The following is a 12,282-nucleotide window of genomic DNA, read 5'->3' as shown; positions in this document are numbered from 1 at the left end:
TCCCTCCACAGTCCACCTCAGCCCAGGGATGTTTGTAGAACTGTTTGAGTTGCAGCCATCCCCCCCTCCCCCAGTCCGAAGACGTGTTCCTTTTAAGTTGACTCAGAAGTGGCACTGTCTTGTCCCCAGAGAGCTGAACGGGTCTCTGAGTTCAAAGCACATCACTGCGCAGGCGCCTGCAGGGTTGCTCACGAGCGACACGCGCCTGCTTCTCCCTGGAGGGGCCGCGGGCACGCAGACCGGACTGCGCGCCTGCTTCCAGTGCCCTCACTTTTCACACTCCACCTTTTTCTGTACTAAGGGTTCTTTTGGTTTCCCCTCTATTACTAGTGTCTTAACTCACTTTTTTTCTTAAATTCATTATTTGCATATCAAATTCTGTAAATGTTTTGTAAACATATTACCTCACTCTTGGTAATACAATACTGATAGTCTTTAAAAGATTTTTTTACTGTTACCAATAATAAATGTGAACTGTTTAAAGAAGAGAATGTCTCTTTCTTCCTGTGAGATGTGAAGCGGCAGCCTCCCTTGGAGAGGGTGACATTCTTAGGAGATTTTAGAGGTTGCGGACGGAATCTGAAGCCAGGGCTCTGGGATTCTAGAAGTCCCAGCGCAGAGCGTCTCTTGTGTGGGACCGTTTTGCAGGAGCGCGGGCGATCCTGCAGGCAGATCGCAGCTCTGAGCGGCTGACCCACAGAGGACACCCAGCGCTCACAGTTCGCTCGCTGCCGCAGGAAGTGTTCCTTGGACTCCATGAGGCCAAACACGGCTCGTGGCATATGCTGCCTGAGACACTTTCTTCAGGAATAAAACGGATCCTTGAATCACGTGGCTTCAGAAAAAAAGAAAATGGGCAGGTGTAGACCTTCAGAAACTCGGGCCACCTTGTCGCCGGCTGCCTGCCAGTGGTGTGCAGGGCTGGCAGGGCCCAGGAGGGCAGAGCAGGCCAGGACAGACTCACCGCCTGCGTGCCTCCGGCCAGGAGCTGTTTGCTTTCCTGGTCAGGGTCTGTGGGAGCTGCCTGAGGGGACGGACCAGGATGTGGGGTGGCGGGAAGGTGCGTGAATGTCCGCACTTCCGTAGCCCCGTCTGAGTTTTGAGCTTGTCAGCAGTCAAGGGAGGTAACGCGTCATTCCCACCTCAGCACCAGCTGCGTGCCTTCCTGACGCCTTAGCGTGTTGCTGGAGGAAGGGCAGGGCTTATGCCAGTTCCCTTCCTGCTCTGAGTTCTCTGCCAGCCCTCGAGTCAGGCCTGCTTTTACCAAGCTGTTGGTTTAGCATCAGCTTCTCACCGTGACAACGGGAGAAACAGGCGAGCAGCTGTTGCCCGCAGTCCCTCAGCCGTCTCAGAGCGTGGCAACGTGGGATGTCCCAAACCACAGTCACACCGTTCTGTTGGCCCACCAGACCTTGACTGTGTATTTCTCCTTAAACATGTCACTTCATTTCATACCTGAACACAAGCGTAGGGCACCTGTCAGTTCTCTGGTCCAGGCAGAGGTGTTCTCATAAAATGTCATGACAAACCAATGAATCAGTTTTTGTTTTTTAAGATTTTATTTGAGAGACAGCAAGTGAGAGAGCACAAGCAGGGGCAGCAGCAGAGGGAGAGGGAGAAGCAGACCCCCAGCTCAGCAGGGAGCCCGACATGGGACACTATTCCAGGACCCCGGGATCCTGACCTGAGCCGAAGGCAGACGCCCAACTGACTGAGCCACCCAGGCGCCCCCCAGTGAATCAGTTTTGTTTGAAAGGGCTTTGGAAAGCAGGTTAGCAGCATCCTGTGTAAAAATAGCAGCTAGACTGCAGAGCCTTAAACCTGTGGCCATCTGAATTGTGGGCTTGAAAAGAGTTAAAATGGCAACGTTTGTTACTTATTTTCTACCACGATGAAAACCCGCACGGACCACATTCGCAGCCAAACTAGGTGATGCGGTTCTGCACAAAGCCCGAACAGAGGCCCAGACCCGCAACAGTCATAAGCCGCAGGGTCCAACAGTGGTCAGCCTCATGGACAGGAGCAGGGCCCCAGGGAAGCCCTCCTGATGGCCGTGAGGGGTCTGTGGGGCGGTCGGGTCGGCCCTTGGAGCCGCCAGCACGGCCTGACGGGGCTCCCTGCTAGGAGGGGTCCCACGCTGAGGGAAGCCTCCAGGAGTGGAATGAAAGCTAAGCAAGACGGGGCCTGCGGGAAGGAGAGAAGGCTGAGGCAGGGCAGGGGCCGGAAAAGCTCTGGAAGCAAAAGGACGCATTTGTTAAACTTCCCAAAAACAGAAGAGGGAGCTCTGTAGAATTAGAAATGCTTTCTTGAAGCCCCTTTCATCTGAACGTTTTGGACAGCCTTTCACATAAAAATAAGCATCAGAAAAGCACCCAAGTCAAGTCCATATGAAGCTGAGAACGAGGAGAGCATCCTACAGACGAGGAAAGGCAGAAAGATGCGCCTTCAAAGCCGGCAATGTAAACGGTTTCTTTTTTTAATTGAAGTGTCGTGAACGCACAGTGTTGTATTCGTTTCGGGGCACGGCTACGGATTCAATGGTTCTGTGCGTGGCTCCGTGCTCGCCACGACCAGTGTGGCTGCCGCCTGTCGCGGTGCAACGCTGCCATGGTGTCGTTGACATCCCTGCGCCCAGCCTCTCATCTCCGTGGCCGACCGGCTTTATGACTGGAAGCTTGTGCCTCGTCCTCCCCGGCCCCTCGTGACCACCAGCCCTCTGGGGGTGAGAGTCTGTGTTTTGGGTTTTTTCAAGAGAGTAGACATGACATGAACGCATGAGAAAAGTTCAGAAACGAAGTGACAAGAATTAGAAATGAATGAAATCACTTCAGAAATTGCGATGGAGTTAGAAGGACCCAAAGTGAAAAATGCCACAGTTAAGTATCTAAGAGAAGAGCCCGAAAGGGGAAAATCGTACAAATCAGGAAGGACAGGTGAAGAGAAGGGGACACGGCCTGAAGGCGAGCAAAGTGGGAAGCCCAGTACCGAGAAGTACTTTGGTGAGACAGGCATCCGGGGGGAGATCAGGTTTTCCAGAAACTGAGCTTTATGGGGGAAGAAATGGAATCATCGAGATTTTCAAGGAAAGAAAGAGGGAGCCCGGGAATTTCTATCCAGCAACACTGCATGCGGTGTCCACGCAGCACGTCGAGGTCAGGTGGCCGCACGCCCTCCTGCCAAGTCCGGGGAGGCTGAGCCTCAGGGTGCAGGGGGACGCCGAGGACGGGGGGCTTTCGGGCTGTGTCGTCTGTAGGCCCGAGGCCAGCAAGGCCGCAGACGGGGAGAGGCTGGTGCGTTGGCTACTGCTCTGTGTCTGTATCAGGTGACTTTTTAAACATGAGGCAGGGAACAGGGGCAGCGAACGCAAAAGGCTCTGGGTTCTGTAATCGCATGAGTGGCAGCGATCGCCTGGTGAATCTGAGAGGCTTGGTCTGTGATACGGACGCGTCTGTGCGGGACCAGCCCCGTGGTGGTCTTGACATGCCGTCGTCACGAGAAGCCCCGTGGGTGTGGGGGACTGCGGCAGCTCCGAGCGTGAGTCACTGTTTGGACTCGTGCGCTTTTCTGGATCCGTGTTTTATTTTATGACACGCAGGTCTGTGGGGGGTGGTGTCTTTAGTTAGGGCTTCAGACACGTAGTTTGCCTGTGTCACACGACTCTCTTGCTGGGACCTGGCCTGCGCTCCGACCTTGCCTATGGGTTTAGGAACCCAGTCTCCGGGACCCGTGTTGACACGTGTTGACCCACGGAGAGACAGTCACGAGCCCTCGGATATGCAAATACTGAGCCCGTGTGCCCCAGCCCCGCTGCCCTGCGTCCTGTGACCCAGGAAGGAGAGAGCCTTCTGCTGCCTGCCCTCTGGGCTATTTCTGGGAACCAGCGAGGGCCAAGCGGCCGGCCGCAGGGAGGAGGACGCTCCCAGCATCCTCTGTAGAGCAGTGTGGGTGTCGGTGGAGTTGAACCGAGTCCACACCCACAGTCCGACAGTCCTGGCGCTCCAGCCAGAGTGAAACCCAGGCTCAGCCCCCGGGGGAGCCTTGCCGTCCAGCTGAAGCGGAAGGTAGTCTCGGCTCTGGCCCGGGAAGGCCCTCCCCTGGCGCCACCTTGTGGCCACACGGGAGACAAGCATCCCCCGTCCCCAGCTGGGGTGGTGATGCCGTCCTTTCTCCAGCTCCGCCCTGCAAGTCAGAGCCCCGGGTGGACATTCTCCAGCCCCCGTGTCTCCCGAAATCTCTCAGAAGGGGTGCCCTAGTTAATGTGTCCGTTTGGCCGGGCCTCACGGTCCCCAGAGACTTGGTCAAACATTGTCCTGGGTGTTTCTGTGGAGGGGCTTTTTTGGATGAGATGAACAGTCAGATGGGTAGCCTGAGTGAAGCAGATCGGTCTCCCTAATGCAGGTGGGCCTTATCCAATCAGTTGAAGGCCTGAATAGACCAAAAGGCTGCCCTCCCCAAAGGAAGAGAGGAGTCCTCCTGCCTAATGGTCTTCAAACTGGGATACCAGCTTTTTCTTGCCTTTGGACTACAAAGTCGTCTCCTTGTGGGTCTCAAACCTGCTGGCCTTTGGACCAGAAAATACCCTCAAGCCTTCCAGAGTCTGCAGCTTGCCAGCTGCAGATCTTGGGACCTGTCAGCCTCCATAATCCTGCGAGCCTATTCCCTGCATCAGCTCTCCTTCTGTATATGTGTTCCCTTGATTCCAGCTCTCTGGAGAACCCTGACTAATACATAATTCAGAAGTGTGCTCCAGGACCCCGGAATTGCAAAGCCTTTGACTTTTACCAAAAAACCTGGTTAATCTGGAATCATCTTTCTCTGGTTTCTGTGTATGTGTTTTGGTTTGGGTTTTTTTTCCATCAATAGGTTTATTTTTCTGAATGTAGAATAATATTATGGACTGTCAAAGCCGAGTTGGGAAAGTCTAGAATGGTCTAGTTACGGCTCTTATGGCTTGAGGATGGTCAAGCCCGGAGGGGGGAGGGGGCTGTACATGAGCAGGTGGCTGCGAGTCCAGCAGGCTGGGGACGTTGGGCCAGCCACTTCGCCTCCCCGAGCCCTGCTTCTCCCTGTGAAGGCCAAGTCGGGAGACCTCCAAAGTCCCTTCCATCTTGTTGCTGTCGCTGATCATGAAATGGGACGAGGCAGGTCATCTCGTTGGGGTCATTGTCAGGATACAACCCGCAAATGATGATTAGCCAGTGTTCACTTCCAAGTGCTCTGCAAACGTGAGGCATTCCGTGCAGTTGTGGTCTTGCCTAGGCCATGGGAGCAGAGTGCTGTGCCCGGGCCGAGGACACACCAGTGCCTGCCGTGCCTACAGGGCCCCTCTGGGAAGAGAGCACGCTGGACATCGGACGGAGGACACGCCACTAAAGGAGAGGCCAGAAAGAACAGCTCGAAGTTAGAAGCAAAACAAGGAAGCTTAATGGCACACGCTTCTCCCTCTTCCTGAGAGGGAGTGAGATGGCCACAGGGCTGCAGGGGGTCGTGGGGGTAACATGGCACCCGACTGCCCCTCCGCCCCAGTGCCCGCGGAATGGGACAGATAGCTTGTTGGATTGGACACCTGTTGGAGCTGGGGGCCGTGGAGGGGGCCAGCGGGCCCTGGAGAGCTGTACCCAGTCTTTCTGGCACTTTTTCTCTTCCCCACGCATCACCCTCTGGGGGGGGGGGCTTGACCAGCCAGAAGACAAGGGGGGCACAGCTCCGCGGGGTCATGAGGTGGGGTGTTTGCTGTGCTCATGCCTCTGTCCCCATCAGGGCCTCGGACAGTGCCTGACACGGGGCACACCCCCCAGAGCATCTGTGGAGTGAACGTGGGATGAGTTCTTGTAGGTTCTGGTCTTGCGGACACCAGCCCCACAGGCCCTTGCACCTTTGCCCCATTTCACTAAAAAATGTTGACGAGTATACTTCACAAGCGGGTTGGTATAAAGATGGGTGTCATCCAGCCTGAATCCATTATATACTGAGCATTAAGATACTCATTTTTTTCTTTTTGTTTTATTATTATTTTTAAAGACTTTATTTATTATTTGACAGAAAGAGATAGAGAGAGCACAAGCAGGGAGAACAGCAGACAGAAGGAGTGGGAGAAACAGATTCCCCACTAAGCAGGGAGCCTGACACGGGGCTTGATCCCAGGACCCCCGGGTCATGACCAGAGCCAAAGGCAGACGCTTCACCCACTGAGCCACCAGGCGCCCCGGGGGTCACTGTTTCTAAATCATACGCTGTGTGTCCGTAGGAGTGTCTCCATTCTCACGGAAGGATTTCTGCAGGACGATATCACCCCTCGCAAACTACAGACACCGGGTATGTTCAGGGGGCAAGTGGCCCGGCTGGAGACGGGACTTAAAGCCTGGACACGAGAAGGACGCTTGAAGTGACTGAACCTGACGGCCCTGCGGAGGACAGCCTCTGCGATGACAGAGCTGCCTCCAGATAGCCCGTCCTCTGCAGTGGGCCTGGAGAGACACCGGACGACAGCCAGCGGGGTGAGCGCCGCAGGGTTCTCGGCCCATGGAGTCGAAGAACAAAACCTGGGGACACAGGAGGGTGGAGTGATAGTTTATGAAGTGAAGGCAAGAACAGATAGAAAGCTCTAGAGTGAGAGGGGGCCCGAATGGGTTGCCCTTTCTCTTCTTATTTTAAAAGAAACTAAAGCATTTTTATGGACCCCTCAAAGAATCGTGGCCCTGGGCCCTGCTCCCAGAGGCTGGAACGCCTCTGAGAACCCGCCCTGCCCCACTGCGCTAATCCTTGAGCCCTGCCAGGGGCGCCCTGGGAGCCGTGCCCACGAGCTCTTCCTGCAGGGATGTCACTGCCCTCTTGTGCCCCCGGCGTTGGTGTTGGTGTTGGCGTCCGCATGGCGGTGTGCTGGGTCTGTGCTGACCCTCTGCGCACCAGGACAGGTGTAAAGCTCAGCACCCTTCGGTGGTTTGTGGAAGGGATGTCCCTGTCGGGACTCCCTGCTTCATGCCGGGAGCTGCTGCTTCCTTGGGCCTGGGGGCTCTGGCCAGTCTGCGGGGTGCTTGCCCCTCAGATTACACTCGCTGTCTGAGGTGCCAGCCCTCAGCTCAGCCCGAGCTTCAGAGGAGCATGGTACGCTCTGCTTCTAGAAGCCTGCATGGCTATGTGGGGAGAGGCCCCTGGAGGTCTTTAGTGAGTCAGAGTCTGTTCCCAACGCTTCAACGTGCCTGCCTTGGCTTAACTTGCTGAGGCTAGGAGCTGGGGGGTGTCAGGCATTGTGACAGCCCCTGCTTGACCGGCCCACACCCTCTGCCCCGGGGAAGCATCTGGCAGAGGGGTCCCTGTGCTGATGCGAGGGAGGTGCCCAGGGATTGTGCTCAGGCCATACTGTTCCTGAGCTGCCCCGTTGTCCTTTGGGGGGGGGGGGGTCTTCCTCTCCATACCCTTCTACCTCCAGTGAATCTCTCCTAACCTTACCTTTCTGCCTAAGTAACACTCACCACGTGCCACAGAGTCTCTGGCTTAGCCCTCCCTGTGGCCCCCAGCCTGAGGAGGGCTTGGAGGGAGCGCCTAGAGGCTGGGCGAAAAGACCAGGCTGGCCCAGGGAAAGCAGGCTCATGATGGCGGCAGCCTCCCCACCTGGTCCTGGGGGTGCAGAGGGCAGACCTACGGGCCAGACCCTCACTTGTTCCCTTTACTCATGGCCTCCGACTGGGCCCAGGCGCGTGAGTGTTCTCTGATGGAGTGGATGGATAAATTAATTTATTCTTTGTTGACTCTGAAAGTCAAGTCTAAAGCTCCCCAGCGGAATCCATGCGAATCCCTTTTCCCGGAGGCGTGTTGTTTGTCAAAGGAGCTGAGCTGAGCCTCGACTGGCAGTGGACTTGGGCCTCCTTGGCCCCACACGGCTCCATTCTCCTTCCTGGGCCCCACACTTGCCTGGGCCCCAGGCCTTTGTCCCTGCTGTTCCCGGCACCTGGAACCCTGACTCCCCCAGAAAGGAGACCCCAGAAAGCTCTTCGTGCTCCTATGAACCCTGGACGGACTCTGTGCAACCCCAAGACCTTCGTGGAACTGACTTGTTGCCCTGTTCTAGACTAGAAGCTTCTTCATGGGGTCAGGGTGGGGGTGGCTTGGTGGTGTGACCCTCAGACTGCACCCCCCCCAAGCCCCGCGGCTGCTCATGTGTCCCACTCTGTAGCCCCAGCTTGCAGAAACCCCACTGCTGCCGGCTGAGTGCCTTTCTTCTTCTAAACCTGAGTAGCCCGCTTCCTATATTAAATCCTTTTGTTTGGAACAGCTAAGATGATCTCCGTTCTCCTGACTGTTGTCCCACGTGGTGACGTGCGCCCAGAGGAAAGTAAGTGTGGCGAGGGACAGGGTAATGGGGTGGACATGGGGGGTCGCAGTCTTCAACCGGGTGAGCAGGAAAGGCCTCACTTGAAGGAGGTGAGGGAGCCAGCCTTGTGGATTTCCAGGAGAACATTCTAGAAGGAGGGAGGCACTAACGGAGCGGCCATGGGACAGGCATCTGTTCAGCAGGAGGGCTGTGGTAGAGAAACCAGTTCACCAGGCACCGGGACCGCCTGTACCTCCCAGGGGCCCATGTGCTCTGCTCCGGCCAATGGGTGATGTCACCTCTGGGGGTGCGGGAAGCACTTCCCCAGGGCGGCCTGGGTCGGTGTCACCGCGTGGTGTGGCTGCTGCCTTGGAGAGCTGCATGACCCTCAGGGACCTTGTGCGAGTGGGAAGTAAATGCCTCTGTGACATCAGGGTTTGCTGTCACCTCTGTGGAAAGGAGCTTATCCTGACAGAGGCGTGGAGGCCAGCGGTGGGGGGCGGGGCGGCCAGGCCCCAAAAGGCCTTGTGGCTCCTGCAAGGCCACCAGCTTGCGGCTCCAACTCTGAATGAGATGGGAGCAGCGGTCTTCTCTGTCATGTGGCTTGGGCTCTTTGTTTTTGAGTAGAAAATTTTAATCTTATGACATCAAATTTCTTTTCCTTTCCTTCAGAGCGTCTGGGTTTTACATGTTATTCAGAAGGGACTTCACCATGTGAAATTCTCCTGTTTTCTTCAGGTGCTTTCGTGGTTTTATTTTTTACATGTACGTCTCTGATGCATCTGATGTTGGTGTTTGTGTAAAGAGTGACGTAATGACGTAATGAACCTAAATGGTTCTCCAGGTTTGGTGGCTGTAGGACAAAACCCACTTCCAGCTCTTCAGAACCCTCTTGGGGGCGCCGGGCGGGCTCAGTCAGCGGAACACGTGACTCTTGATCTTGGGGTTGTGGGTTCGAGCCCCCTGTTGGGTATGGAGATGACTTAAAAATAAGATCTTAAAGCACAAAAACCCGCTTGAGAAATGCGTAGGGACCAGCCGGTCAGGGCAGGAGGGCCGGGGTGGACGGCCGCAGGTAGCCAGGAGAGGCAGGGCCAGCTGGGCAGCCATCTGTGGACAACGAGACAGTTGTAAGTGTTGAACTCGTGCAGGAATAGATTGTAGCGTGAATGCCCGCGAGCCCCGGCCTCCTCCCTGGACACCTTCCACGATGGCCGAGGGCGCCCTCGTGGGGACCGCGTCCGGGGCCGCCTGCCGTCTGTGCATGTGGCGTGCAGCCCTGGGCCTGCCGCCCGCGGTCCCGGTCAGCATTCACTCAGCAGAAACGCGCAGCCTAGGACCCAACAGGCTGTCTTCCGAGAACACTGATTTATTTTATTGCCTCAGTTTTAAACACTTGAGCGTGTCTCCCAAGAAGCTGTTTGGTTCTGTTTGGAGGAGACACAAACTGCAAGCGGGGCCACTTCTCTGCACTTGTCTGGACGCCAGCCTGCTCGGCTGGGGATGGGCGTCGGGACGTCAGGACGTGGCCATCCTTCGCCGGCTCTGGCTCCCAGTACACGTGTGAACGAGGCACCGGGTTGTCGTTAGAGGAAGACGGGTCTCTCTGCCTCTGGGAATACGAAGTGAACACGGATCGCTGTCAAGGGCGTTGCGGTCGTCGCCTGCAGGGGCCCCGTCCTGTCAGGTAGCCTGGCCGGTCGCCACTGTTAAGGAAATGAACAGAGGCAGGATGGACTGGGCCGCGGTCGCCGACACTCTGAGGATCTCCAAATGGGACATGCTGCCCTCTTGGCCGTCAGCCCTCACCTGTTCTCTGCTCTTCCCAGAGCGCAGGAAGCTCCTGAGAGAGGTCACCAGGCTCTCTGGAAGGCCTCAAGGACCGTGGAGGAAGGGCAGCGAACCTTCTCCACTTTCCCAGTTTGCATCCTGCCCAGGAAGGCATGTCCTGTCCCATCGTCCCAAGAGCCCGGTCTTGACTTGGAATGGGCGGGGGTTTGTCTACTCCAGGGCCTCTCGGCCTCAGCACTGTTGACACTGTGGGCTGATAATCCTTTGCTGTGCGAGCTGTCTAGTTCACTGTAGGATGTCCAGTGGTATCCCTGGCCTCTCCCCTCTAGATGCCAGAGGCATCCCCTACTTGTGACACATGTCTCCAGACATTGCTCACTGCCCCCTGGGGGGTAAGCCATCCCTGGTGAGAATCACGGTTCTAATCCAACACTCTTAGGCCTGGGAGGAAGAAACTGAGGCCCAGAGAAGTTAAGGCATTTGCTCAAAGTAACACAGTGAGTCCATGGTGGTGGAACTGGGGCTTGACCTCTTGCCCTGGCTCCCAGATTGGTGCTCGGTCCATTGCACGCGCAGCAGCAGATGTGACGAGCATGATTTTAACAAAAGGTGTAACGACTTCATCTAGGGTCCAGTTCTCCCCTGGAAATCACAGAGATCATGAAAGCGTAGGCAGGACAGAAAGCTAACCTCGTGGGGGTGCAGAAAGCCGAGAGCGTTTGAACGCCAGGCCCCGACCCGGACCCTCTCCCGCCTGCTCCTGCACAGAGAACACAGCCTTCCAGTCGGGGAGCCTGGACATTTGGACGACATCGTGAATAGCTCCCCTCCCAGCGATGCCAGCGTTCATACTGGCTGTTTTGTTTCAGCTTCACGGTGGTGCCTTCGTCATCATTGTCATCGAGAAATACAGCAAACTCCAGGTGCATGACGAGCCCCTCTTGTGACCCCAGTGGCCCACAGTCTGCTCAGTGAGCACCTTCCCAGGATATCGGAGAGTGTGTTCAGCTGCGTTCGGGGAAAGGCTGTTGAAAGGAACCCCCAGTAAGAATCCTTTCGTGATGCCAGATTGTCCTGATTTTGGGTTTAATAAATGAAATTCAGCACGGTGTGGAATTTTCTTAAAGCACCAACACGTTTATCTGGAGGTGGGGATAGAAGCGGGGTGTGTGTGTGTGTGTATGTGGGTGGGTGGGTGGGTGTGTGTGGTGTTTGGCAGGGGGAGGGCCAGCACACCCTAAGGACTGAGTTTGTCTGTATTAGAACAGGACACATAGATTCACTCACGCATTTGATTTTCCAGGCCTCGAGTTAGCGGCGCTGGCCCACGACGTGCGAGTCGGAGGGACGTTACCCTCAAAGGAGCAAACTGGTTCTATTTTCAGCCTGGTTTCCTGCCTCCCCTGGATGCCATCTGGCAGAGCCACGTGGGCGGGGGGTGGTCTTGAATCTGTCCCAGCTCCTCCGGGAGCCCCGGGCTCTGCGGTGTGGGACCCGCCTCCTGACCGCAGGCTGACCGCACGCCGGGCTGCACATCTGGCGACCGAGATGCAGGCGGCCCCGGTGCGGCTGATTTTCCTGCCAGGAGCCAGCGAGCGCCCGGGGTCTCCAGTCCTCAGCTCTGGGGGGGCTCTCAGACCTAAAGCTAAGTCTCAGGAGGGTTATTCTCTGGGTGAATCAAGCTCGCATGCGTCGGGCCTGGCACGTCCATGGAAGAGTTCTAGCACCGTCCGCCGCGGTGAGGACACAGAGCGCGACAGTGATGCCAGGCTGGCTGGGGGCCTTGCAGGCACACCCTCGGAGCTGATCACAGCTGGCTGGAAACTCCAGCGCGCTCGCTGCGGCTGGGACCCCGCGGCCGCTGCCCTGGCCCAGCCCCAGCCCCGCTGGGCACGCTCGCGGGCTCTCTGCAGGGCCGTGCTGCCCGCCAGCATCCTTTCACATCCAGTGGAGACGGGTTTGGTGTCAGGGGAAGACAGAGAGGTGGGGGAGCAAACCCCGGCCTGCCCATGCACCCAGTGAGAGCCGGCGGCCGGGGCTCCTCCCGACAAGGGGCTCAGGCTGCCTCGAGGGTCACCGGATATTTGAGAGACCAGCTAATGAACACAGGCACCGTGGAGAGGTCGGCCCTCCACGATGTCTATCGCTGAATTACGTTAGATCGGTACAAATCAGTGACC

At 56.8% G+C, this 12,282-nt stretch overlaps 1 protein-coding gene across 3 annotated transcripts in view; it reads left to right on the top strand.

Annotated features, from left to right (window-relative positions):
- SEC14L1 (SEC14 like lipid binding 1) overlaps positions 1-11,208 on the top strand; it is a 58,004-nt gene extending 46,796 nt beyond the window's left edge. For 2 of the 3 annotated variants that reach the window (XM_040640151.1, XM_040640150.1), the window contains one exon: positions 6,248-8,273. In XM_040640151.1, coding sequence (XP_040496085.1) covers positions 6,248-6,389 — 142 coding nt within the window. In that variant the 3' untranslated portion in view covers positions 6,390-8,273. Of the gene's footprint in view, positions 1-6,247; positions 8,274-10,971 lie in introns of those variants that run through there. The other variant, XM_040640152.1, reaches the window with a different exon arrangement.
- Positions 11,209-12,282: the final 1,074 nt, after the last annotated feature.

Source organism: Ursus maritimus, unplaced genomic scaffold, assembly GCF_017311325.1.
Source record: "Ursus maritimus isolate PB19 unplaced genomic scaffold, ASM1731132v1 scaffold_24, whole genome shotgun sequence".
NCBI lineage: Eukaryota > Metazoa > Chordata > Mammalia > Carnivora > Ursidae > Ursus > Ursus maritimus.
This window is presented reverse-complemented; position numbering and strand designations above follow the sequence as displayed.